The 27,835-nt window shown below is 37.6% G+C and overlaps 1 protein-coding gene across 5 annotated transcripts in view; it reads left to right on the top strand.

Annotated features, from left to right (window-relative positions):
• Window positions 1-27,835, top strand: part of TMEFF2 (transmembrane protein with EGF like and two follistatin like domains 2) — a 232,276-nt gene that overhangs the window by 103,696 nt on the left and 100,745 nt on the right. For all 5 annotated transcript variants that reach the window (XR_006220864.1, XM_042994951.1, XM_042994949.1 and 2 more), the window contains exon 5: window positions 26,654-26,750. Coding sequence is in view for 4 of the 5 variants with exons in the window: in XM_042994951.1 (XP_042850885.1) it covers window positions 26,654-26,750 (97 nt within the window). In the remaining variant the exon portion in view is untranslated. The remainder of the gene's footprint in view (window positions 1-26,653; window positions 26,751-27,835) is intronic.

Genomic DNA, 27,835 nt, shown 5'->3' with positions numbered 1-27,835 from the left:
TGGCTTAGGTCATGATCCCAGGGTTGTGGGATCGAGCCCCGCCTTGGGCTCTGAACTTAGTGTGGAGCCTGCTTAAGCTTAAGATATTATCTCTTTCCCTCCCATTGCCCCCTCTCCCCAGCTTGCCCCCCCTCTCTTTCTCTCTCAAAAAAAAAATTTCAGAGTAAAGGTAACTAGCAAATATACATATGTGAGAAAGTTCATCATCACATGTGAGACAAGGAATACAAATTCAATAGCTCTGATAAAAGTGAGAGAAAGTTTAAAAATGATAAAAAGTGGGGCACCTGGGTGGCTTAGTCCGTTAAGCATCGACTTCAGCTCAGGTCATGATCTCACAGTCTTTGAGTTCAAGCCCCGCGTGGGGCTCTGTGCTGACAGCTCAGGGCCTGGAGCCTGCTTCGGATTCTGTGTCTCCCTCCCTCTCTGCTCCTCCCCTGTTCACACTCTGTCTCTCTCGGTCTTTCAAAAATAAATAAAACATTAAAAAAATTTAATGATTAAAAAGTGATAAAATGTTAGCAAAGTTTCAGTGATGTTGCTAAATTCATTTATTTTTAGAAGCATTGAAATTTGGATGACTGTTTTAGAAAATCATAGGAGAAAGAAGATAGATAGATCATATTTGGCATGCTAACTCTGACTTTCTATATAATTATACCGGCTGTTTGGATCACAATGCTCTAAGAATTCTGAGCCACACAGGGTCTTAGAAAGAGCACTAGACTTGAATAGAAGTGTCTGCTGTGGGTAAGGACATAACAGGAAATAAAGACAGAAGATTTTCAAATTCTTTGATTAAAAAAACTCCACTCCTACACATATGTTTTAACACAAGACAAAACTGATGTATTTATGAAGGTGTTCATCACAGAACTAACTATAAGGACCAAAAACAGGTCCGGGGGTCAAGTTCAAAAACAAGTAAATAGGTTAATAAACTGTGATTCTCATTATTGAGTTTCATGCATTAAAGAGTATAGTTTTCCAGACCACGAAGAACACTCTAATACTTTCTCCATGATATTTTCTCTATATAACATGCCCATGGTAAGCAAACAAAATAATCACTGAGTTAATTCAAAAGCACTGAGACTTTTTTTGCCTCTGATAACAGTTTTATATCATTGCCCTCCCCCTTGGTATTTTTTGGTAATAGTTATGATTCCCTGATTCTTTAGAAAAGAAAGCTTGATATTTTATCACAGTTAATTCTGTAGAAATTAAATTTCAGGTATATGAATTTAATAAATTGGCACATCATCAAGCTGATTGCTCTATCTTTATTAAGTTAAAATTAATAACACTAGAAAGAAATGACTTCCATCTTGTACCTCTTTATGGTGAAATTTGCTAAATTAAACAAAACCTCAGACTACTTAGGAGAAAAACATATTTTTATGCCCTGCATTTATAGGCTTAGTATTAGAGTAGACCAGGTTCTTTGCAAAGACATTTTTCAGAGAAAGCTGCAAGGCTAAATTAGGAAGTATACTGCATTTTCTGCAGATTTGTGGTAAACCAATAAGCTATGCACCAAGAAGCTGTTAGAAGAACAGAGTTCCACTTTACTTTTCCAGTAATTTAAATGTTTTGAAATAGGTCCTAGTATTGCGTCTGAAAATACCTATTACAAGAAGCTCTTTTTTGCATTCTTCACCGTCTGTCATAACAAAATTTGCTTACTCTTACACATTCCTATACCATATTTCTAAATATCATTGCAACGAATGCTGGGTTTTTTAAATCTATTTTATTTTGGTGGCACAAATAAAATTATAAAAGATAGGGGGACTTGGGGGCACCTGGGTGGCTCAGTCAGTGTCCGACTCTTGATTTCAGCTCAGGTCATGATCTCACCGTTCATGAGATGGTGAGATTGAGCCCCGTGTCCGGCTCTGAGCTGTCGGTGTGGAACTTGCTTGGGGTTCTCTCTTTCCCTCTCTGCTCCTTCCCTGCTCACATGCGCAGACATGTATGCATGCGCTATCTCTCCTTCTCAAAATAGATAAATAAACATTTGGAAAAAAGACAGGGTTTTCTTGTTTGTTTGTTTGTTTTAAAGATTTGCTTTTAAATATCACACTTACTTGATCAAATATTCTTCAAAGAATTTTGTGGAATGAGAAGCAGATAAGAATTTGGCAAGCAAGTGAGATTTGGGGTATATAAAACAGTAGCCTGAATGAGCACATGTTTAGGATTTGGCAAAGGGATTATTTATATAATTCAATTCTTAATTGCTGTCAAAAAAAGAAAATCTGGGAGCAGTAAAACTGGCCATTTGAATTGATACATGTAAAATATGTTCAGTTGCTGTGTATCTGGAAATACCAAAATGACTTGCTTTCTCTACCTCAATACAAGGCTCACAAAAGTGTACAAAAAACCGTATGCTGTATAAATTCCTAAATGGCTGACTGTACAAAGCCCATATGATAGTAAATTATTTTGTCATAATATAGTGTAATTGATATGAGTTAGTAGACCCTATGTTTATAATAAATTACCCTCTAGCATATGCAGTCATTGTTTAGCCATTTGTAAAATTATCTTTGCTCCCCCAACCTCAATTACATCACTACCGTCATCATGTTTTTGGGTAAGGTAGAGTCCAGTTCTAGAAATAATGGTAAGGTATTTTGGATTAAGGGAAGTTACTAGACTTTATACTTCTGATGATATCTCAAGTTTACATATTTTTCTATCTTCCTAGACATGATATACAAGTAACAAGCATGAAAAATGCTTTAGGTTTTTAAAAACTAATAAACAAAATAAGAATTTACCCAAAAAAAAAAAAGAAAGCTGTTCACAGGTTAGATGAAGAAATGACTGTGTTATATAAAATTTGGGGAGGAAGGTAAACTTGTTTTAATCTTTAATCTTTTCTTTATTTGCACATGTGTTAATAGCCGTAACAGCTAGGCACAATAATACCGTGGCTCAGAAGAGAAAGAAGTGTCTCTCTCACATTACAGACCAGGCCTGCAGGACAGGTGAACAGTTTTGCTCCCCATGATCATTCAGAGACCCAGGCTTCATCTAACTTACTGATCTGTACTAAGCCAGGGGTCAGCAGTCTTTTCCATAAAAGGTCAAATAGTGTTTTAGGGTCGGTGGACCATATATGGTTTCTGTTACACGTTTTGCTTCTTTTTATTCTTTTAACAATGTTTAAAAAATGTGAAAACCATTTTTAGCTGACAGATTGTACGAAACAGTCCACAGGTTAGCTTTTGCCTGTGGGCAGCGATTTGTTGACCCCTTCTTTAAAGAAATTCCCTACGTATTAGAAGCTTGATCAGTGCCACATCAATGTGCCAACTTTCAGGAAGAGGAAAACAACAGAAGTGGAAGGCGAGTAATTTCCTCTTAAGGAATTGAAGCAGTACTTACACACATCACTTTCAGCCATGTTCCATTGCCAAGAACTTAGCCATATGGCCATATCTAGGCATAAGACGGGCTGGCAAATGAAGTCTCTATGTAGATTTCCACATACCCTTCTAAAACTCTAGTACCATATGTGTCCATTTGGTCCTCTGGGAAGTAGACACCAAGACAAATTTAGGAGTGTAAAAAGTTTACTGGAGGAGTGAACGAGAAAATGTAGAGGAAGCAAAATTGGGTTGGGAAATTCCTTAGACTGATTTTGATCTAATACCTGTAAAAGGGAAGAAGAAGGGAAGTAGGATTGGGCTGAGTAAACCTCAGACCAAGATGCAAATCTAGCAAAAATTAGGTCAACCCTATGTTAGTATTCAGAGAAAATATTGCCCATTAGAGGGAGTCTTACGTTGGGCCGGAATTGCCATAGCCTAATTCCCCCATTGTTCTTGGTCATTGGCTGTGGCTGCACAAGAATAAAGTGGCCTGGGCTTTTTAAAAGCTGAGTCATTGGGGCATCTGGGTGGCTCAGTTGGTTAAGCAACTGACTTGGGCTTAGGTCATGATCTCACAGTTCGTATGTTCGAGCCCACTGTCAGGCTCTGTACTAACAGCTCGGAGCCTGGAGCCTGCTTCAGATTCTGTGTCTCCCTCTCCTCTGTTCCTCCCCTGTTCATTCTCTGTCTTTTTCTGTCTCTCAAAAATAAATAAACGTTAAGAAAAAAAATTTTAAAGCTGAATCATAAAATTGCTAGCAACCTGAGATTCCCAGCTGACGACGTATCTTCCAGCTAAACGGCAAATTCTTTCTTAAAATGAGATCTGAGATGAGGACCTCCATAGCTGCTATATTATAAAATAAAAGGAGAATGTATTTAAGGAACACCACTAGTTGACACAGTACACACGCAAACACACACACACACACACACACACACACACACACACACACTTAGTAGAAATAGAATACGAAGAAGTATGGATTCAATCACTGGATGAACCCTGTTAAACCTACCAAGGAAAGAGCAGTGTAGCACCATACCTACTCTGAGCAGTGTTTATATTGTTCCTCTTTTAGACCAGAATTTATATAAGAGATTATAGGGTGCAACTTTGTTATCAAGTTTGCGATTTATTTTTTATTTATAAGCTGACACTACATAAAATATAATTGTCAGTTTGCATGAAGTGAGATTCAGCTGAAACACTGAGAAAGAGCTAATGAGGGCCGTATGCCTGAAGTCACCACACATAATTTGTAATATACGTATAGAGAACCAGCAAGGATAAATTGCGAATTTTTCTGATTCAGTTTAGGAAAAAATATTTGAATTATATTTTAAAATATATGTTTTGTTAAATCTCTTTCTTATAAGAAATCAGCAAGTTGTGCTTGTGTGCATGTGTGTGTGTGTGTGTGTGTGTGTGTGTGTGTGCGTGTGTGTGCGTGAATGTAGCCAGACTTGAAACATAAGCCTAAATATCCAGGATACCATTCTCTGTCTTCTCACATATCATTATATAATTGGCATTCCTCATTCTTGCCCTAATTATTGCCTGATCTAATGATCAAGAAGTAGAATAAAGACATCCTTGGAAGGTTAATAAGCCATCCAGAAAATTAGATTAGCATGATCAAACCTTAATGATTATTATTTCTCATTATATTAGATCACCTGAAAAGTTTGAAAAAGAAAAAAACAAATCGGCATCACTGGGCAATTATACTTGTAGTTTTCCACAGTAGGTTTTACAGATGATCACCAGTTATGAATTCTTTTCATATAGAAAACCAAAGATTTTTTATAAATTATTCTACCATTATTATAGTAATCAAAGCCCGTCTATTTGATCATCATCATAATGGAGCACTTGAGGCATTCTCTCCTTTGCTAATTGACAGTTGGTCAGTGAAGAGGTGCTTTTCACAAAGTCTTCCATAACCCTAAGGGTTTGAATTAGCTTCTAATAAATGCCTGAGAAGCTCCTCTAGATTCTTAAGTACATTTGCTACAACTCCCAACTGCTATTTTCCACTTTCTGGTCAAGAAATGTCTTTGATCTGCCATCTAGCTGCCTTTCTTGCTTATGTCAGATAGCCTTGCTTGCTTATGACAGATAGTCTCAAGCACTGTAACCCTACTCGTCAGTACAATGACACATTATCATTTAGATATCGTTTTCTGAAACCAGATTTCTCTGAGAACGAAAGGGTAGGGAAATGCGCAAACCGAAGCTTGTATTGCCCTTTTTGGAGGACTGTAAGGGGTGGTATGTGGTCGGAAGCCTGAGCCTTGAGTTTGATCCTTACTCCTACCCTGACTACACGCTGAGGCCCTTTCTGTGCAGGTTTTTTTGGCCCACCGGCTGCTCCCTGCTCACCCACATGACACTTCACCGTCCGTGGCGGGCCCCTCCAGGGCCCCTCCAGATTCCACAATATCAATGTATAGCTCTTCAAAACTGGCTCCTTCAGTTTCACTCTCCCATTGCTTCCTAATGAGATGGTTGTGGTGAGGTAGGGGGAGCGAACTGGACTCAAGAAGTACGTGTGCTCAGTGACTTTTGAAAACAAACTGTGTACAGTCCTGAATTATTCAGACCTGTTTAAAAATATTTCCTCGCAACCCTCTAATTTCCGTGATGACAGGAACTTTAGTTAGCTCGCTACTTTGTCCCCAGTGCTACCAGATAGAAGGTGTTCAGTGAGAGTTGGCAGAATGAATTAATATGGGTGATATCAGTGAATTAAGAATTCAATATCCAGTTTTATCTTCATGTCTTAGTGTCATCATATTTGTAAATAAATAAACATTTGAAGAAGGTATTTTTGTGGTGCAGACTTCCAAGATCCAGGATGTGATTGATTATCTGAAACTCTCATTGATAATCGAAGAAGGAGGAAAAGGAATGAGGAAAAGTAGAAAGAAGGGAGGGTGGGAGGAAAAGTGGTACACACTAGTTTTTCAAGTGTAAGAAAGCAATATATATATGTGTATATATATATATATATATATATATATATATATACACACACACACACACACACACACACACACATATACACACACATATTTGAGTAAGGAAACATTATAACTATAAATATATACCTGTAAATATTAAGTTTAAAAATGACTCTTTTTCTTGTCTCAGCCAAAACCTATTCTTTCTTTTATTCAGCAAATATTTCCTAAGTGCCTTGTCATGGACCAAGTAATGTGTGAATAGTAGGGCACAGAGCAAAATAAAGCGTTTCTTGCCCACAAAGAAACCAGAGAGGTAGTTCTTTCCTCCCCCACGTACAGAGTACAAAGTTAAAAGTATAAAGAATAAAATGACATCCTTAGCATCTCTCACACTGAATTAATTTAGAAAAGTTAACAATTGAAAATCTCCTTTTCACCGGCTAAGGTTAGCTTCCTCGGTGTGTTTTCTAGTGTTTAAAATAAGTATTTTGCAATTAGGGTGAAATATGTTAGTGACAGCTGCAGAAACCAAAGACTTCTATTTATTCAGCTACCCATTTATCTCTAAGATATCAAGGTAATGCCAGATCCCCAGCTTATCACTGCTTCTAGATGTGCACACAGAATTAAATCTCTATATGCCTTCATTCTGCTTTAATCTCCCTCCTCAAACTGCTAGTAATGAAAAGCCTGTTGGTGCCAGTTGGGAAGATAATTCTTCTGTAGGAAGTTTTTAGCCACCAAAAATCAAGCCTGCCCTATTACAAGTAATATACTGCTCAAGGCTCCCATGTTGTCTTGGCTTAAACTCACACAGCTAAGTTTATATATGGAAGAATTTGGCCCCCATGAGAAGGAAACATTTTTTCAAGGATCTGTGCTAAGCAATGTGTATATATAGACGCTGTAGTCCAGGCCCAATAATTAATCTTGGTGTAAGAGGTAGGCATGCTAACCCAAACTATAAATATAATTGCAAGTGTGGTAGCCAAAGCCTTGGACGGAAGAACAAAACGTATCTATTAAAACCACATTCACTCTGTCATGCCAGTTCTAATCTTCTGAGCTTGATGTCACAGTCACGGTCATACTCATCACCACGATGTTTAGAGACTGAATTAGACGATAGCTATGTTTTAAGCACTTGAGGAAGAGTAAGAAAACAAAGTTTGTTTTTCTAAGCTTATTTATTTTGAGAGAGAGAGAGCATGTGAGCAGGGGAAGGGCAGAGAGAGAGAGAAAGGGAGAGAATCCCAAGCAGAGCTCCGCTCTGGCAGCACAGAGCCCGATGCAGGGCTCAATCTCACAAACTGTGACATCAGGACTCGAGCAAAAATTAGGAGTCAGATGCTTAACTGACCGAGCCGCCCAGGATCCCCAGAAAACAAGGATTTATGAATTAAGAATTTCTATTGTGTTTATTAATCAAACGGATATGTATCTAACGTGGCATACACAGTCATACCATACATGTACGCATCATGGTAAGATATTATCTCCACCTCATAGGAAGATAAAAATGTCAGTCACACCGTCTCCTATCTTATATAGGTTGAAAGGCTCTAAAACAAAATTACTGAATTGGGAAAACTGATTCATGAATACAGTTTTATGATGTTTCAGAGTTACATCTTTCTAGAGCAGTGTTGTCCAATAGAACGTTTTGTGTGGAGGGAAATGTTCTGCATCTGTCTTGGCCAATGGAGGTAATCACTAGTTACATATTGCTATTAATTTCTTGAAATGTAGCTAGTGCAACTGAGAAAACTGGATGTTTATTTAGTTTCAATTAACATCCATTTAAACAGCTACAAGGGGCCACTGGCTACCATATTGAACAATATGATCCTATAGATCTGATTTCTAGTTTTTAAAAGACTCATTTTTATAGTAGTAATTCAAGATGCTGCTTTTAGTCAACTGTTATCCAAAAGGTTACATCAAATATAATTTTATCATCATTCAATAAATGTTTACAGAATATTTTAAGATCACCCCACTGAAGTGGATTTTCTATGTTTCAGTAAGATTCCTTCCAGATAGTTGGAGACAAAACTCAGTACATTTCCAGCCTTCTCACCACCGCCTTTTCTGCAACATATCAAGGTTTTGGAATTCGTGGTTTAAAATGTTAACAGTAAAATCTAGTCATTGCCTAGGTCAGTCACACCTTCTTAGAACTACTAGCTGCAACTTAAAGCAGGTTGATATTTAGGGTTGGATGTGCCAAGTTACATGTTAACTTCTCTGCTGGCTCCGTAGAAGAAAGATTTGATGTCTGAAAGCAAAGACATGAGAGTACCATGGGCGCCCACTCTTTTAGCCAGCCAACTATTTGATTTATTTGATGAATGATCTCAGACAACCCTTTCAGGCACTGAACCATCAGAGAGTTATGCTGCCGGGTGATAAGAAACCTTCAGAGATACCTAAATCTTTTACCCTGGGAGTTTCATCTGTTCTGGAATAAAGAACATTTTTATGTATGGTGTTTCTGTCTAGATTGCTATTGGAATATTCAGAAAAGATTCACAGACTTAATCAAATCCATCCTGACAAGGACCTTAAAACAGTACAATAATTACCAAGAGTCTGCTAGACAACGCTTCATTTTTATTTTATTTTATTTTATTTTTTTGTTTCCCAAAGGTTGAAGGAGTGGTTAATGTATTATACATTGAGAAGTCCATTAATCTTTTGATCAGCATTTGTTTTCCTGTGTTTTCCTTAGAGACAAACCAAGAAATGAGGAATGTTCTTAATTTGATCTCTGGAGTAATCATAGATATGGATATTGTATCATTTAACAGATGCACTAAACGAACTAGTCATTTTTTTTAATGTACATTTCTATGCACCAAGAATGCAACAACTGGCTTCTTAATTTTACTGAAATTGTGTTTCTAATCTAACATGGCTGTTTGTCGTATAGAGTCTTGGGCTTTTTAATAGTAGTCAAATCTAAGTAATTTGTCTTAAAAAAAAAAAAGTTGAAATCCTTGCCAGTTGTATTGAAGCTGATGTGAAACCTGCTTTTAAAAACGTATACTGTTGGGGCGCCTGGGTGGCTCAGTCGGTTGAGCGTCCGGCTTCAGCTCAGGTCACGATCTCGCGGTCCGTGAGTTCGAGCCCCGCGTTGGGCTCTGGGCTGACGGCTCAGAGCCTGGAGCCTGCTTCTGATTCTGTGTCTCCCTCTCTCTCTGTCCCTCCCCTGTTCATGCTCTGTCTCTCTCTGTCTCCAATAAATTAAATAAATAAATAAATAAATAAATAAATAAATAAATAAATAAATATAAAAAAATAAAAATGTATACTGTAAAAGTGACACTCTTGGCCGTTGTATCCCACACACAGATCTCTCTCAATATGCAGCAGTTTTCACTAAGAAGACTTCATTGTTTATAGTGCAGTCACCTTGCCCTGTGACTCTGCCAGGTGTCACTGCTATGTAATAGAAGCTGTCTTTAAAAGATACCTTCCCCATTTAGAAATTCTTCACCTGAATATTTTTCCATCCCTATGCACTAGCTCATCTGTACATAAACAAATCACTGCCTCAGCCATCTGACCCTCTTAGGCGTAAAGCTCAAGTACATGTTTTTCTGAAATCCCTTTTTAGGCAATCCTTTGTGTGTTTTGTCACCTTTCTCTGTGACCTGCTTGTCAGGCAGCGTGGGAGCAGAGGAGGTATGAAACTGTTGTCAGGAAAGACAGCCCATGTTTCTGACATGGATTTTACAACACAGGAATTGTCCCCTTCATTTTGATATTTGCATTTGATTTGAGTTGGTGGAAAGTATTTATATATGGAGGTGGCTTTTCTTAGAAAATGAATATAACGCAGTAAAGACCTGATTAGTCCCTGAGTACTACCTCATATTTAGGCATATCTTGAAAGAGATGGTGTTTAGTGCATTGAAATCCTTTTTCCATCCCCCTTCTCTTCCATTTAAAAATGCTGTCAATAACTGTGCTTGTACAGCTACAAAACTCCAGAAGAACGGTGCTTCAGATATACAAAGAAAAAGCAATTGAGTACAGAGACAAAATTAGTTGCTACATATCAATATTTCACAAGACTGTAAGCATTTCATTTAATTAACATTTTCTTTGAATCACACTACATATTTTTTCAGGGAAAGAAACTTCTATTCATTTTATCTGATCTAAAAATACGAATATGCATGAAGAAATCTAAGCAGCATTGGGGGAAAATGAAAGCAACAGTACAGAATGTTTTGTGGGTACGAATTTGAGCAGGAAGCAGAAAGTGTTTTGAGATAGGAAAAAAATGTTTTCCATTTGGGGATACCCCAAATCAGCCACAATCTGACCTTCGTGTCAAAGGGCGTTAAGGCATTAAAAGCATGCATGTGAACATAGCTTTTAAAATACCAATAATTGTTAGGAAATATTTCCTTTATGCTCTGTGAAAGTAAAATTGGGCCTAGTTAAGGATACAAGAACTTAGTATGTTCTGGGTGTGTGGTTTTTTTGTTTTTTGGTTTCTTGGTAGCTATTATCAATATTAGCTCTAGTGAAAAAAGTAAGGTTAAATTATCCTAAATGTTTTGATAATTTCCTTGTATATTCTCCCCAGTGATAGCATAATCTTCCTCCAAATCTTATTTCCTTCTCTACCTTTCCATGTAAGGCTAGGAAGAAGCCATATATTTCTGGCTTCATATCATCATCTTCAAACCGTCATCAAGGAAAGCTGATATCGTCACTCATTAAACTGCTTCTTATTCAAAACCCATGCTATTTGCTGATACTACTCTTTCCCATACTTTAGGTATAAGCTGCTGAACCCCACATCACTGCCTTTTTCCTCAATGAATCAGTGCTTGCTCACTTTTGTATGCTCTGTTCCAGGGTAACCATCAGTTAGGTACCTGGGAGTTGGTGAAATCAGCGCAATGGAACAGATTGCATTCATGCTTCTCAGCCGCATGTTCCAACATAATCAAGTTACGCTAGGTTATGCAAGGGTATTCAGTAGAAACAAACATCTCTTAAAAGAACCCAGGTTTGTTTGTTTGTTTGTTTGTTTATTTATTTATTATTTTTTTTATTCTCACCACACATTTACTACAGAGTGACTGGGTAACGTGCTAGGTGAGGGCAGCATTGCAATCACTCAGGGACCTCGGCAGATGGAATAGGTCTCTTGAATGTTGACTTTATACCTTCACCTAATCAATCAGCAGATCTGGTCCATCCTCTCTCCAAATTATGTGCCCACCTTCTATTATTTACTATCACTGTGCCATAGCCTTCTAATTTGGCTTCCATTCCCGCCCCTCTTGGGCATTCTTCAATAAAAGGGAAGATCTTCAACCAGCTATCACTTCCACTCAACAACTCACTGGCCAGAACTAGTTCCAGGGCCTATTTAATATCCAGGGAAAGGTAATCTCTCCCTGTGCCCAGACATTTTATGCACAACATGTAACTACCACAGAGTCTCTCTTCTATTTCTTTTCAATACTGGCCCCCATAGTTCCTCAGACTCCTCGACCTCATTTCAGCTGCCTGGAAATGTGGTCCTATCTTCTCATTACCTGGAACTGCTACAACACAAAAGACCTCAAATTCTGGAATTCCCCTCTCTGACCACTACTTCCCATCACCTCCCAAGCCCTGAGCTGAGAATAGATATAAGAGCAAATAAAGCATATGACTTGACCTTGAAGAACTCACAGGACATTGGGAGAATCGGTGAATCAACCCTACTTCTTCAATGTGCTACATACAAAGAATGTGTTGGGGACACACACCAAGAGCTCTACACATCCTGGGAATAAAGGACAAGGGCGGAAAGTGAGGGCATCTTTGCTGAACAGTGTGGGGCTACACCAGAGTCTTCAAGTTAGAGTCAGAATTGGCCATTAAACAGTAGAAACTGCACGTGTGAATCCCACCCAGGCAACCATGAGGAGCTATACCATTAGGAGCATGCTGGGTGTCTAGAGATGAAGACAGAGTGATAGGTTGGTGGTAATTCATAAATGACTTTATTTTATTTTCTTATTAACTATAATTTATTGTCAAATTGGTTTCCATGCAACACCCAGTGCTCATCCCAACAGGAGCCCTCCTCCAGTGCCCATCACCCACTTCCCCTCTCCCTCACCCCCCATCAGCCCGCAGTTCTCAGTATTTAAGAGTCTCTTATAGTTTGCCTCCCTCCCTCTCTGTAATTCTTTTTCCCCCTTCTTCTCCCCATGGTCTTCTGTTAAGTTTCCCAAGATCCACCTATGAGTGAAAACATATGGTATTTATCTTTCTCTGCCTGACTTCTTTCACTTAGCATAATACCCGCCAGTTCCATCCACGGTGCTGCAAACGACCAGATTTCATTCTTTCTCATTGCCAAGGAGTATTCCATTGTATATATAAACCACATCTTCTTTATCCATTCATCAGTTGATGGACATTTAGGCTCTTTCCATAATTTGGTTATTGTTGAAAGTGCTGCTGTAGACATTGGGGTACATGTGCCCGTATGCATCAGCACTCCTGTATCCCTTGGTATACAATGGTAAGGACTGTGGGTTTTTATCCTAAAGGTAATAAATAGGGAAACTTTAAACAGAGTTGTATTTATACTTAATATTTATATTTTTAAATATAATATGTATCATTCAAGTTTGCTTATTGACCAATATATTTCATACTCATTAGAAATACTTCCTTGATTTCTAAACTGACTTTAAAAAAAAAACTCATTAACTTCTAAACTGAAATTACAATCTTTTTTGAAGTTTATTTATTTTGAGAGAGAGAGAGATTATGAGTGGGGGAAGAGCACAGAGAGAGGGAAAGAGGGAATCCCAAGCAGACTCCTCACTGGCAGTGCAGAACCAGTAAGGTAGGGCTTGATCCCATGAACCACATGAGATCATGACTTGAGCCGAAATCAAGAGTCGGACATTTAACCGACTGAGCCACCCAGGCACCCCTAAACTGAACTACAATCTTTTTTTTTTTTTTAACGTTTATTTATTTTTGAGAGAGAGAGACAGAGCATGAACAGGGGAGGAGCAGAGAGAGAGGGAGACACAGAATCCGAAACAGGCTCCAGGCTCTGAGCTGTCAGCACAGAGCCTGATGCAGGGCTCGAACTCACGGACCGTGAGATCATGACCTGAGCCGAAGTCGGACGCTTAACCGACGAGCCACCCAGGCGCCCCTGAACTACAATCTTAAATTAGATGAACAACAGTAAAGCTCTACAAAAATAGAAGAGTAAAAAAAAAAAAAAAAAAAAAGTTTGCTACTAATTCCATCAGTATAACACTCAATGTAATAGTACAAATGTGTTGACCTTTTAAAATGTTTTCTTCTTGCATCTATTGTATTTATCAATGTGTTTTTATTTATTCACAAAGTTAAATCATATTTTTATGCCTGATAATTTTAGCATAGATGTATTTCAATACTGTAATTATTAAGACAAACATTAAGCAGAAGCAATAAGCTACAGTCCCTATTAAACCTAAATCTTCATGGCTTAGACAAAGGGCAACTTTCCCTAAAACCTGAAGATTTTTTTCCCTAAATCTATAAAAACAGAGAAATTAATTTATTTCCAATTATCTTACAATGCAGGCATAAGGTGTTCAAAATAAAAGGACCATTAATTTTGATGAAACTATAAATGAAAGTGGTCTGAGTTTAAAAATCTAAAGTTTAGAAAATTGGTGTCATTATGAATTCCCAATAGATCATTGCTAATATTAAAATTTTTTTATCACTTTCCATTCATCGCTGGATATCTTTGGCAATCTAATGGCAATAAAATTTTCTCTAAAATCCATGCAATTTTTAAAAAATCTAGACGTCTTTCCCACAATTATTTATTCTTTCCACTTGGCAGATTCAGACTGAGCTAATGGTTCTGTAAGTAGACATATTGATTAGCCAGAAGTCAATTTCCAAGCTAGTCCAGCATTCTAGCTTTCTTAGGCAATTTTGTGGGTTTTGTTTTGTTTTGTATTTTCTTTGTTTCCATTTTGTGGAAGACGTTCCTGTCTTCTTTCACACCTCAAATTGGGTAATCCTGCCCTTTCTATCCTTACACTTTTGAGAGTACATTTTTTTCTTGTCTTCTTTTGTTTATGTTGACTTGAAATAGTATATGTGCAAGCACTTCTTCTGGGGGGGAGTAAAACAGAAGACAGCAGGGCCTGCCTTACTTGGTTGCAAGTAGGGCTGATTCCAAAATGTATTTCACAAGAGAGGTCTTCAAGAGTACTAGGGAGTAGGCAATATGTTACCGATTTGAACCCCGAGCTTGAGAGACAGCTGTAAACTAGAAAAGGAAAACACAATAGTAACCGAACTCCACCAACTAGAGCCAGTAGGCAGTAGGGAAATTATAGAAATGAAACAGGTACTCTCAGTATGGAACAAGTGGGGGTGGAGGAAGATACGTTCCTAGATCGAGCACCAGACCGATCTGATCACAGACTTACCACAAACACTGAATTCCAGCCCTGACATTTTCCTATTATTTTAGTGTTTGTGATTCCCAGAATTAAAGACTGGACTTGAGATAGCAAAACTAGGCTGGAAAATATCACAGGCACTTCCGAAAAATTATTGCTTTAACTACCAGTTTTATGAAATGCTGTGACCTCTTAAAATTGGCTTCATTATTACTGCTGCTCTTTTATTTCATTGGCCTATTTATATCAATATGTTATATATTCAAACAAGTCTTGATCTTTATAAATTTCATTTTTAAGTCTCACTTGGAGGTGGGTGTCAAAACCAGACAGAATATGGTTTTTGGGCTTTTCGTGAAAGCCAAAGCCCATAGCAGGCAAGTGGGGGTAGGGGGTGGAGATAAAGCCTTATTGAATGAATTCTTACCTCCATCAATAAAAAAGAGAAAGAAAATGTCACTTTGGTGCTTTCTTTGTTCTGAGATCCCGTACACTAGAACAAAAAGGCTTGGAGCTTTGGACAATTTCTGAGAGTATCTATCAGGGACTTTCCATCCACTTCTCACCTGCACCTTCCTCAGTCCGTTTCCCTCCTTCACGTAAGACACTAAATGGGATATTGTGGTGCAAGACGTCCTCTGTAAGTTGCTCAGTATTTTTCTTTCTCCATTGTGTTATGTTGTTTGGGATTCTTATTTCCCTGCTCCCACAAAGACTCCTACTTCAGTATCAGTCCAAGGCCACTTACAAGGGCCAAAAATTCACGTTTGTGACACTCAGCCTTAGACATCCTTCAAAGAACCTTGTCGCCTGGAATAAGATAATGACTTTATTTCACCTTTAATACTTTCTTAATGCTCACACCTTAGGGTGGCAGAGCACGTTAAGAGGGTGCAAAACACTTTCACACATCCTTCCATTTAATCTTCCCCACCGCCTGGAAACTAAGCGAGGCAGCCTTCTCATTTTTCACATGAGAAATCGGGGGGATCAAGAGAGAATCTAGGCAACCCAAATCCAACCCTCCCGGCCCAAGGCCTGAATTCTGTATGTCATCCAGTTGCCTTTAGATTACTTCATGTCATTTTCTATTTTAAATGGCGTGATCAGATTTGCATTTCAATGAGATACATGGGAGATATATTTAAGAGAAGCAAGTTTGCAAGTACAGAGGTCAGGTAGCTAGAAGTTTAGGCAAAGCATGATGCAGATCGGAACTAGTTCAGTGGTGACAAGACGGAATGGGAAAATATTTAGGAGATAAACATGGCATGTAAATTGTTACCAGATTGTGAAGCCCCTTTAGCAAAACAAACATTAAGTAGGTTCGAGTTAACTCCGTTGCCAATTTAGTCGTTATCTGATGATTCAAAGGAAACTTTCAACATCACAAAATGCCTTTAAGTTCTCAACACCAAATGTCATGTACTAAATACATACAGAAGTGCAAGCTAATAAAGATACATCTTTATTCATCAGAGATTTGCTAATTAGGAGAATTAAGCACCAAGTTGGGAAGCAACAAATTAGTAGCAGAAAGACTTAGAAAGCCTTCTGTCTTCATTCACATTCACTCTCCTACAGTATTCCACCTCTTTTCCTTTCTTACCACGTCCTGCCAACCGATGGCCTTTCTCTTAAGTAGAGATACGATAGAGGTAATAAAGACACCCAGCGGAGACCTGTTTCATCTTTCCCTTTCCAGTGTCACCACCTCCATACGTCTGCACCCACATAATCTGCCATCCTTCCTGGGGTGGAAGACGCGTCCCTACCTCTGAGACCAACCACTACACCTGCGTCTAAACCCATCCCTCCTCAAGGACACTGCTTCCCTGATCGTCCTCTTTCTCTCTGCATACACTTGTTCCTCTCCACTCCCTCATGCTTGTCAGAATACGGTGATGCCTCAACGCCATCCTTCCATAAAAACCCTTTTCCTGACTATACATCCTTATCCCACGAATGCCTCATTCTGTGTTGTCCTCATCAGCAACTCTGTACTCCGCTGTCCCTCACATTTACTGTTTCCGCCTCCTAATCTTTTCTGTCTCCTCTCGTGAGGATTTGGTATTCACCGTGCTCTACAGCAACTCATTTAACCCAAGCCAATGTTCAGAATTCAATAAAAAAATAAATGTCTCATCGTTCAGGCATTTAGTAAGAAAAACATTTAAATTATTGATATGAATTTGTGTAAAATGATTCAAATCCATGATACTGAGGATAAGAAGAGTATTTTTGTTTGTAATTATCACATGATTGATATGATAGAGTTGCCTGAAGTCTGACGTAGTAACTTGCTTTCATGAATTCTGGTATGCATGATGTCAAACAAAGTAAACATTTTTCTTTTCTTATTTTATTTTTTCCATCCTTCCTTCCTTCCCTCATTTCTTCTTTCCTCATTTCATTTCTCTGTCGCTTCTTTTTTTTTAATCGGCTGAGTACCTTTGGTTCTAGCTCGATAGGACTGAATGAAATCAGTCAGACTTCAGTGATGGCAGTCGAATTGTGCATCAACATAGTAGCATCGTATTCATCTCTTAAATTATTTTCAGTTGTGCAGAAGATAAATTACGTGTGATTTCTAAAGGAACTTTGTCAAGCTCTAGCAAACTAGTTTAATTATGAAAAATTAAATTTTCTGTAATGATCTCTTCTTTTGAGTGTTTAATATAAAACTACATTTGCTCAGTCGTGAACTTAGGTCTTAGACTTTCAAGTGGTTTTTAGAATTTTAGATCATTATGCGTAAGTGTAATTGTAGCCTTCCTCTAGTTTTTGGCACTTAAATCACTTAAAAATTAAAAATTGTCGGTGGAACTGTACCTCTTTTAATTAAACTGAAGCAAAGATAATGGATTTCCTCCCTAAAATCTGAAACATCTTATTGCCTCGTGGAGCCAGTACATACACACGATGAATCTGGGTTAGTTTTGTAAAGAGCACGGCAAAATGCTACTTCTCTTGCTTCAGAATTTCAGTAATATGATGTAATGGTATAATTATTTTTCATATAACAAATATCCTTGCATTATAATATGAATAAAAGGAAAATATTTCTTATTCTTATTTTTCTTTAAAGTCATATTGGGGTTTCTAGGGAAATGTTGGGAAATGCAACAGAACATGACCAAGGCTTAGAATTATCTGAGCCTCTAAGAACTGTCAGCAGCTGCCATCTTTTAAATTCCACTTACATGGGAAAGGCATGTGAGAGGTAAAACTGGCATACAAAAGGCAAAATAGACAAGTCGTTCCAATTAAAGAAGAGTTCTGATTTAAAAACTTCCCATTGTCGGGGGACACCTGGGTGGCTCAGTCGGTTAAGCGTCTGACTTCGGCTCAGGTCATGATCTCATGGTCCGTGAGTTCGAGCCCCGCGTCGGGCTCTGTGCTGACAGCTCAGAGCCTGGAGCCTGCTTCAGATTCTGTGCCTGCCTCTCTCTCTGACCCTCCCCTGTTCATGCTCTGTCTCTCTCTGTCTCAAAAATAAATAAACATTAAAAAAAATTTTTTAAATAAAAAATAAAATAAAAACTTCCCATTGTTTAAGTGGAATTTTCCTTCATTGGAAGGTAAACTCAAAGTTCAGCTTTTCAGTGATAATGAAATAATAACTTCTGGAAGTAATTCAAAATGAAACATTGTTGTTCATAATTTAGTAATCAAAGTAATTTTAGTAACAACAGTTATATTGAATGTTATCACTGATTTAAATCTTTTTTCTATGTAAACAAAGCGGAAAAAGTTAAGTCTGCCAAGAATTACTTTGCCAGTCGACCTACCTAGGAAAGACACAACAACAGTAGCAACATTGAATACCTGATTGATAGGAACCATAAAACGGAAAAAGAAGAAGGCATTCTAGATTTAGCAAACATTCAGATTAAGGCCTACATAAAATGTATGGAATTTTTTTTCAACTGTAGAGTAATGGAAACGAGTTTAGAACCAATACATGTGGGTCACGTTTAAGCTCAGAAGTCTCATTCTTTTTGTGGACACAGTGATGTGCTAGGGATTGCCTGTTTCATTTCAGTCTTGGCGCATGTGGAGGCTTCTATTCATACATGCTTGTACTACGTTTAACGTTTATGCTATGCTTGATTTAAATGGGACACTGTATATATGTCAAGGAGATCTAGTGAGCTACATGATGAAGGCGATGGGAACCATCCACAGACTGGGATAGGTTCTGCTATGCTGTGAAAAAATAAAAATGTTAAAAAGAAACACACCTTAACTATTGCAGAATATGTGTTGCCGTAGAAAATAGATAGCAAAAAGTTTGAAGGCAGAGTTGCAGAAAATTAAAAGTAGATCTAGGGTTGTGTAGGTAAGTAATGCGACCGAAATCTGAGGTGTGGAAAACAAGTGTGAAAATACATTTCCTTAGCATTAACTGGTAACATTCATTGATATCTTATTAGTCATCTGTCACTGGGTAAATGTCGAGTTGCAAATGACTTCAAAATCTCAGAGGCTTGGGGCACCTGGGTGGCTCAGTTGGTTAAGCGTCTGACTCTTGATTTCGGCTCAGGTCATGACATTGTGGTTTGTGAGTTTGGGTCCTGTGTGGGGCTCTGTGCTGACAGTGTGGAGCCTACTTGGGATTCTCTCCCTCTCTCCCTCTCTCTCTCTCTCTCTCTCTCTCTCTCTCTGTCCCTCCCCACTCACATGCATGTGCTCCCTCTCTCTTTCTCTCAAAGTTAATTAAAAAAAAAAATCTCACAGGCTTATAACATCAGTGGTATAATTCTTGCTCTCATGGCTGCAGCTAACTGTGGCTGTGCTCTGAATATCATCTCATTCTGGGATTGGTTAAAGGAACCACTCCTGGGCCCCTGGGTGGCTCAGTCGGTTGGGCATCCGACATCGGCTCAGGTCATGATCTCACGGTTCGTGAGTTCGAGCCCCGTGTCGGGATCTGTGCTGACAGCTCAGAGCCTAGAGCCTGCTTTGGATTCTGGGTCTCCCTCCCTCTCTGCTCCTCCTCTGCTCACGCTCTGTGTCTCCCTCTCTCTTACAAAAATAAATAAACATTAAAAAAAATTTTTAAATAAATAAAGTAACCACTCCTATTCTTGAATATTCCTTTTTTAAGCAAAGGGAAAGAGCAAGAAAGTAGAAAGCCACATAATGGCTTTTATATAGCTTCTCATTTCCACCCACATTTCAGTGGCAAAAGCAAGTCACAAGACCAATAGTGGCACCATGGAACTCAATGGAAATATGGATGTGGAAAAGAATTATACAGTCCTTTAATTGGAAAGTGTAGAAACATAATGGGAAAAATAAAACAATCTACTATAAATGTCATATGTCAATAATGTTTTTCATGGTGAATGTGAGACTATAGATAAGTTTGAAAAGTTAGAGCAAATGTGTCACAAGTCGGTCATTTAACAATGACAGGCAGGAGTCTTCGTTAGTACAGAAATCTCTGGCCTTTGCCTTTGAAATTAACAAAAACAAGTAGGGCAGCTGTGTAAAGTAAAACTAATTTTAAAAAGGCAGAAGTGTGATACATGACAATAAATATGCGAAATGTAAACTACGGTAATTAAAAATATATTGTCATAAAGTTCTTAAATTGTTCGTGAAGTAATAAAGAGGCATGTTGTAATTCTTTTGTTGTTTTTTTGGGGAAGGCAGATCCAATTTTATTAGAAATATACTATTCCTGTAGATCTTTAAGTACTCTTCCCGAATTCTAGTATACTTGATGATACAGAAATCGAGTTTGCTTGTTTTTTTTTATTTAACGCATTTTATAATTCTTAAATCAACCACCAAAATAATAACATAAAAAGTATAACCAAAAAAATTAGAAGAGATAAGATAAAATGAACAAGATGGAATATTTGATTCACCTAAATGAAAGAAAACAATACGATAGAAAAGACAACAGAGGACCCCAAAAAGATAGGCCAAGTATGAATCAAGTACCAAGTTGATGGACTTAAAACCAAACATCTTGATTATTGCATTAAAGTAAATTCATGAAATGCCCTGATTAAATGCAGACATATTCGGCCTGGGTAAAAAAGAAAGATCCAACTGTATGTTGTTTTCAAGAAACACCCTTTAAACACGTAACAGACATGTTGGGTGTAAGTAAATAGAAACAGTAAGCAAACAAAAGCTGCTATGGCTATATACATTTCAGAACAAAGTTGATTTCAAGATGAATAGTGTTACCAGAGATTAAAAAGGGGCACTTCATAACAATAGAAGGGTCACTTATTTAAAAAGACATAAGACTGTTAAGTGTTTACACACCCAATATCAAAGCTTCCAAATACAGGACAAAAGAAAACAACACGGCAAAAGAGCTCTAAAAATAATTTTACTGTCACTGATAGAGATTTTAAATACCTTTCTCGGGAAAAGATAGAACAATTAAACAAAAGCTTAGTATAGTTATGGATGCTTCGAATAATATGAACCATCAACTTAAGCTCATTAACATTTATAGAAAACTACTCCTCAAAAAAAGTTACACCTTCTAAGATGCATATGGAATATTCAAAAAGATAGATCATGTTCTGAGCCATAAAACAAGTTTCAGTAATTTCAAAGAATTTAAATTAAACAGAATATGTTCTTCATCCATGATAGAATTATTAAAGATGAATAAAAATAAGATAGCCTGGAAAAGCCTCAAATAGTTTGAGGTTAAAAACATACTTACTAAAATAATCCATGGACCAGAGGGGAAAAAACCCAAAGGATATTACAATATATATTTTGAACATAAATACATGAAAACACACTATATCCATATTCATGGGATGCAGCTAAAACAGTCTTTAGAAGGAAATTTACAGATTTAAATGACTATCTTAGGAAATACGAAAGGTAGAAAATCAAGCTTCCATTTTGAGAAACTAGAAATACAATAGGGGTGTCTGAGTGGCTCAGTCGGTTGAATGTTTGGCTCTTGGTTTCTGCCCAGGTCATGATCTCAGGATCCATGGGATTGAGGCCTGCATTGGGCTCTGCACTGACAGTGTAGAGCTTGCTTGGGATTCTCTCTCTCTCTCTCTCTCTCTCTCTCTCAAAATAAATAAATATTTAAAAAAAGAAAAGAAAAATAATAAAGTAAACCCTGACTATATGGCAGAAAGGAAATAATAAGCATAAGGGCAGAAATCAATAAATAGAAAATGTAAATAGCCTTGTATAGCGAAGTCAAATGATAGTATCGTCATACACAAACTTTCTTAAAATAGAGAAAGTGGGAACACTTTCAATTCATATCATGAGACAGTTTTATTCCTGATACTAAGACCAAACAAGAACAATATAAGGGAAGAAAATCACTGCCAGTATATCCTATGAACACAGATTTTTAAAAATTGAACAAAATATCGTTAAATGAAATCCAGCATTATATAAAAGGATTAAGCTGGACTTGTCCCAACAATGGGAGGTTGGCTTAACATGAAGATCAATCAGCATATTTCACTACATCCACAGGTCAAGAGGAAAAAACCCTGTCCATAGGGGAAAAACAAAGAACCTCAGCCTCTACCTCACGACTTCTGACAGCGTTCACATCTGACAAAAATTGAAACCTAAATATATTCAAGATTCCTGCAACTTGAGAATAAAAAAGAGAAACAAGAATAATTTGTACTTGACACCCAGTTGTCCAAGAGATGTAAAAACTAACATGTGCAAAAAGTCTTTTACCAGCTTGATTAATAAATACTCAGTTATTGTTTCCAGCTAGTGACTGAAAACAACCATGTTTTGCAACAAGAAAATGGTACATTTTGATATATTCATTTAACTGAATACCAAGCAATAAAGAGAAATAAACTGCTGATACACATTGCTACCTGAATTAACCTCAAAAACTATGATGCTGAGTGACAAAGGTGAGCACAATAATTAAATACCGTGTGATTCCCTTGATGTGATTTTCTAGAATAGTTAAAACAGATTTCTGCGGTGACAGAAATCAGATCACTGATCTGCCTTATATAGAGACAGAGTGGAGGTAGGATGATGGCTGGGAAGGGGGCCCAAAGGAACCTTCTGGGATGATAGAGTTGTTCCTTGTCTTGATGGGCATTCCCCAAAACTGATGGAAAGATACACTTAAGATCTGAGCATTTCAATGAATATAAATGTTAGTGCAATTTTTGACAAAATAAGTGACATTGAATAACTGTTTGAACATTATTATTTCGTGATGTTTTCAGACATGGCATAACACAGGTTAGGCTAGCAAGAGACCCAGGAGACGCTACAGTGAGCCAGGAAGAGAATATGGCCCAGCAGGCGCATCCAATGTGAAGACCTGTGTTGGGCCAGAACAAGGTGGTGATAAACGAACTTTGGTAACCTCCAGATGAAACCACCAGGGGCAAGGAGAGTTGAGAGAGAAGTGACCTGATTATCTCTTACAATCCCCCAATTCAGAATCTCCGGGGATGAAAACAGGGCTAACTACAGGGCTCCACAATTGGTAAAATATGCTTGTAGGAGCACTGCCTCCTTCACCCCTCACATTTCCCTCAGTCAGTTGCTGAAATCTAAGTTTCTACAGAATAAAGGGAAATAATGATTTTACCTCACAAAATAAAAGGATTAAAATGCAAATGAATAGTTGAACTAATACTTTAGGATAAATGACTTTTATTCCCATGTAATCAGTGGACGAATGCAAATGATGAAGCACTGACCCTTCTCATTTCTGACAACGTAGAAAGAACGGGAAGAAGAAATAGTCCAATTCGATACACATTTACTGAGCATCTACCGTGTGCTAAATCAGTGGTTTTCAGGCTTTTATGACTGTGACCTTTAGTAAGAAATGAAATTTATATTGCAGCTCTGTGTAGATGTACATACGGATAACTAAAACAGTGTTGTAAAATAAAACCTATACTTGCTAAACGAGATGCACTCAGTGTTTTCTATTCTGGTATATTCTCTCTCATGTTTACAAAAACTTGGTAAGTGGCCCACTACCTTTTCACTACCCACTAATAAATTATGGATTGTGGGTTGAAAAACACAGTGCTACCCTTGCTACCCAGAATGTGGTCTGTGGACCCAGAGCATCGGCCTGTGGGGGCTTGTAAGAAAAGCATAACCTCGCACCTACTGAATCAGAACCTGCATTTTAATCAAACCTCCGGATGCTCCCTGTGGACTTCAATGCGTCACAAGTCCTGTGCTCAACAACGCAAGGAGAGAATGCTCGGGACAGACAAAGTCTTCTTGCTTAGGGCAGAGATTCTTAGGCAGGGATGGTCCGTTTTTTAGAATATACGTATCCAGGCATCAAGGCTACAACTCCAGTGTCTACAAGGATATCCTAGGCAGTTATGCCAAAAGCTAAAAATAAATGAACAAAATCTACCAGAGCTTCTGAGCCCCACCCTATTTAAGAACCACTGGTCTGCTTGCTTCAATGAAAACCACATACCAATTTATTACAAAGGTTCAGGTAATATGGAGCGATGTTACTTTAGTTTTCATTGTGGATGACTTCAAATACAATCACTTTATTCCCCAAATATTTATTGATGGAGGCATTGCCACTGCTACTTCTGAATCGGCCGCTTCATCCGTATGGGAGAATTTGCAGACATCTTCATTCTACCAATGACCGTCCGTTTATAGAAATGAAACATGACTTCGAGTAGAAATATTAGTAGTAGTTTTGCTGAGTTAGCACAACTCATCCCCTAGATTACTTCCAGTAGATCCGTAACCTCGGATCTCTACTGCAAAAGAAAACAGAGCTGCCCCTAAGTGGCCGTAACTGCTCATTAAGGACCTTCCCGTTGCGTTCGTATGTTTCCTGAGTGGTGGGAAGTTTTAGTCTGGAAGCTGCTAATCTTGCTAACACTAAAAGGCTCTCTCCCATTAGCAGCTTCTGTGTTGCATTAATAATAAGAAAGTAATAAAGAGGCCGCAGCTGTTCGTTCTCTCCTGAGGAGAGACCACAGCTTCCTTCTTATCCCCATGGTCCACTGTATTAAAGTAATAGAGTGGATAATAACTGCTGTCTATTCTATCAAAGTCTAAAATTCCTTCTTCTTTCTGGGGAGGAATACCTTTTCTCAAGTCTTCCAAATTTAAAACTATACCCTCCATACTTTTGTAATTGAACTTGTCTCTTTAATTCATAATTCTTTTGAAATGTGAGTGCAAACCATCAAGAACAGAGGGGGAAGAAAAGTTGCTTTGGAAAAACTAAATATTTCTACCTTTCCTGAAAAAAAACTATAAAACAGTGAACTCTTTCGGATATCTTCCTGTCTTTTTTTTTGGTAAATCAAATCACTTACGTGCACAGCAGTAAATTAAAGAAAAGCAAGGAATAAAGTCCTCTGCTTTTGTAAATGTTAAAAACTCTCTTGCTAATAGAGAATAAATGAGGAAAATATCATATTAAAACAAAATAAGCAGGATTGGACTTGTTAGTTTCCGTGTGCTTCTTAATACATTCTGTCTTTGTTAAAGACGATGTGATCTTATTAGGGTCCATAAAGATTGGAGAAATTTCCATACTTAATTGCTTATTTTCTTTTTCTATTGAAAATAGTTAACCTTTTGCAGAAGTGCACTTTTAAAGATCCTCTTGATTTATGGGGCGCCTGGGTGGTTCGGTCAGTTAAGAGCCCAACTCTTGGTTTCAGCTCAGGTCATGATCTCACACCTTCGTGGGTTGGAGTCCCACGTCTGGCTCTGTGCTGCCAGTGCAGGGCCTGCTTGGGATTCTCTCTCTCCTCTCTCTGCCTCTGCCCAACTTGCATTGTCTCCCATCTCTCTCAAAAATAAAATAAAAACAAAAATGTTTAAAACAAAAAGATCCTCTTGATTTACATCTGTCTGTTTTTTTTTAAGTATATGATCTGTCCACAGAATAAAATTATCTGTAGAGTAGTTAGGTTGTTGCAATTTGTCATCTATAACCAAAACTATTTTTACTTTCAACTGTATATTTTTTTAATTGGATAAATAGTAATCCATCATCTCAAAAGTGTTGCTCAGATTTTCATTCCTTGGAGTCAAAATATTTGAGTCCAACTTACACGACTGTGTCCTGATTTTGAAAAGTTAATTTTGTAATTAAGTTATATATTGCATAATTTATACTTGTAATTTATGGGAGAAAAAAAGACCAATATGAATAATTTTCATCAATGAGAATATGTATTTTTTAAATGAAATATATGTTCATAATCCTCCTGGAGGAAATCACTGTGATGGGCTCTGTGCAATATTTATATAAGATTCAAGAAATTACTGTATAAACCAGCTCAAAGTTTTTTTCTACAAACTTATAATCAACATATTTTCCTTATAAGTACTAAACATTTTGCAAAAAAAAAAAAAAGAGAGAAGACATATCTAATAAGTCAAGACTGCCCTTTTAAATGTTTTTAATTATGTATAAAAGTCTTTGAATGAAAAAGATTTATAATTTAGGAAAGAGAAAATGCAAAGTATTGTTTGTAAAGTAAACACGAGATATTTCCTCTAGGCAAGTAACAATCTAAATCCCTTTTAATTAATAACTCATATGGTCTACTTATTAACCAAGTCTTTTTGACAAATCCACTAAACCTCTTGTTTGTTGTTTCATTTTGTTTGTAAGAACCTCAAGTGTTTATTACATAGCAATGGCTGCATATTATTGCTAGAGTTTCCCCTAAATTTAGGGAAGAAAAGAGGTGAATAAGACATTCTTTGAAGGCCCAAAAAGCAAACTGGCCTTTTGGAAAAGTAGCCTTGATAAAATGGTCTTTGAGTGTGGGTAGTAAGCATACTTATCGGAATTCTTTCTGTTTCCCTTTTTCTGCTCTCCAGTTCATGAAGGCTCAGGAGAAACCAGTCAAAAGGAGACTTCCACCTGTGATATCTGCCAGTTTGGTGCAGAATGCGATGAAGACGCTGAGGATGTCTGGTAACGCATTCTTTTTATTCTTTAAACAAATCATGACAATAATTTCTTTTTATTCGCTCGACCATTTCCTAAAAGACATTTTCAGCACGTTTTCCAATCCAGTTCCTAAGGGGAAAATTAAGGGCTCTGATAACAGCAAGGAATTTCTGAGGCTGAATTAAGAGCTGGACTAGCCAGGCAGCTGTTAAGAACGTTCGTTACTTGATACGATACGCTAAGATATCTTTTAGACCCCCAGATACTGTCAATGTTAAAAGATGGATAGAAAAATCATACTTATCAGGACGTTTCTTAGGAACCATGGTCAATAAACAATGGATGGTTGCTAATCTGCTTTCTAAGATGGTGCATCTGAGTAATTGCAGAGAATTGAAGGGTTCTGCATATGCGCACCCATAGCCAAATTAAGAAGGCAGTAAAGCAAAGAATGATTTCTGGGCTTCTCTCTAGGATCAACTTCTCCCTTCATCCAAACAATACTCGACTCCTTCGGGAAACATGTTGAACAAATAATGAATAATATTCATTATTTTGAATGAGTCCCAAAATGTTAGTCCGCTGGGGCATCCACGTGTATTAGTCCTGCCTAAATCATCCCCAAAGGGAGCAACCCAAAGTTCAGCATGAGGTCTTTGTGGTGTTGATAGTGGAAAGAGGCAGGGTTCCCCCTCACTTATACACATAGCTTTCAGGAAAACAGCCAAGTGCCCTTTGTTGTCTTCATGGTACAGACTATGTTTGTCTAGAGGAGTTAACAATCATTTCGATCAAGGTGGCAAAGAGAGTAAATCTTAAATGTTCTTATCGCAAAAAAAGAAATGGTGATTGTGTGACATGATGGAGGTGTTAGCTAACAGTATGGTGGTAATCATATTGCAATATATAAGCATATCAAACACGTGCACATCTTAAATTTATACGATGTTATATGGCAATTATATCTCAGTAGAGCTGGAGGCAAACAACAGTAATTTGGATCAAATTTTTGTGGGTGGAGGGAGCCACTCATCCAAAGAACAAGAAGAAAAAAACTGAAGGCAAGATAATTTTGGCAAGAGTGAAACAGCCTGCACTTAAAATATTTA

The sequence above is a fragment of the Panthera tigris genome, chromosome C1 (assembly GCF_018350195.1).
Source record: "Panthera tigris isolate Pti1 chromosome C1, P.tigris_Pti1_mat1.1, whole genome shotgun sequence".
Classification (NCBI taxonomy): Eukaryota; Metazoa; Chordata; class Mammalia; order Carnivora; family Felidae; genus Panthera; species Panthera tigris.
Note: the sequence above shows the minus strand (reverse complement) of the source record. Positions and strands in the feature narration are given on the sequence as shown.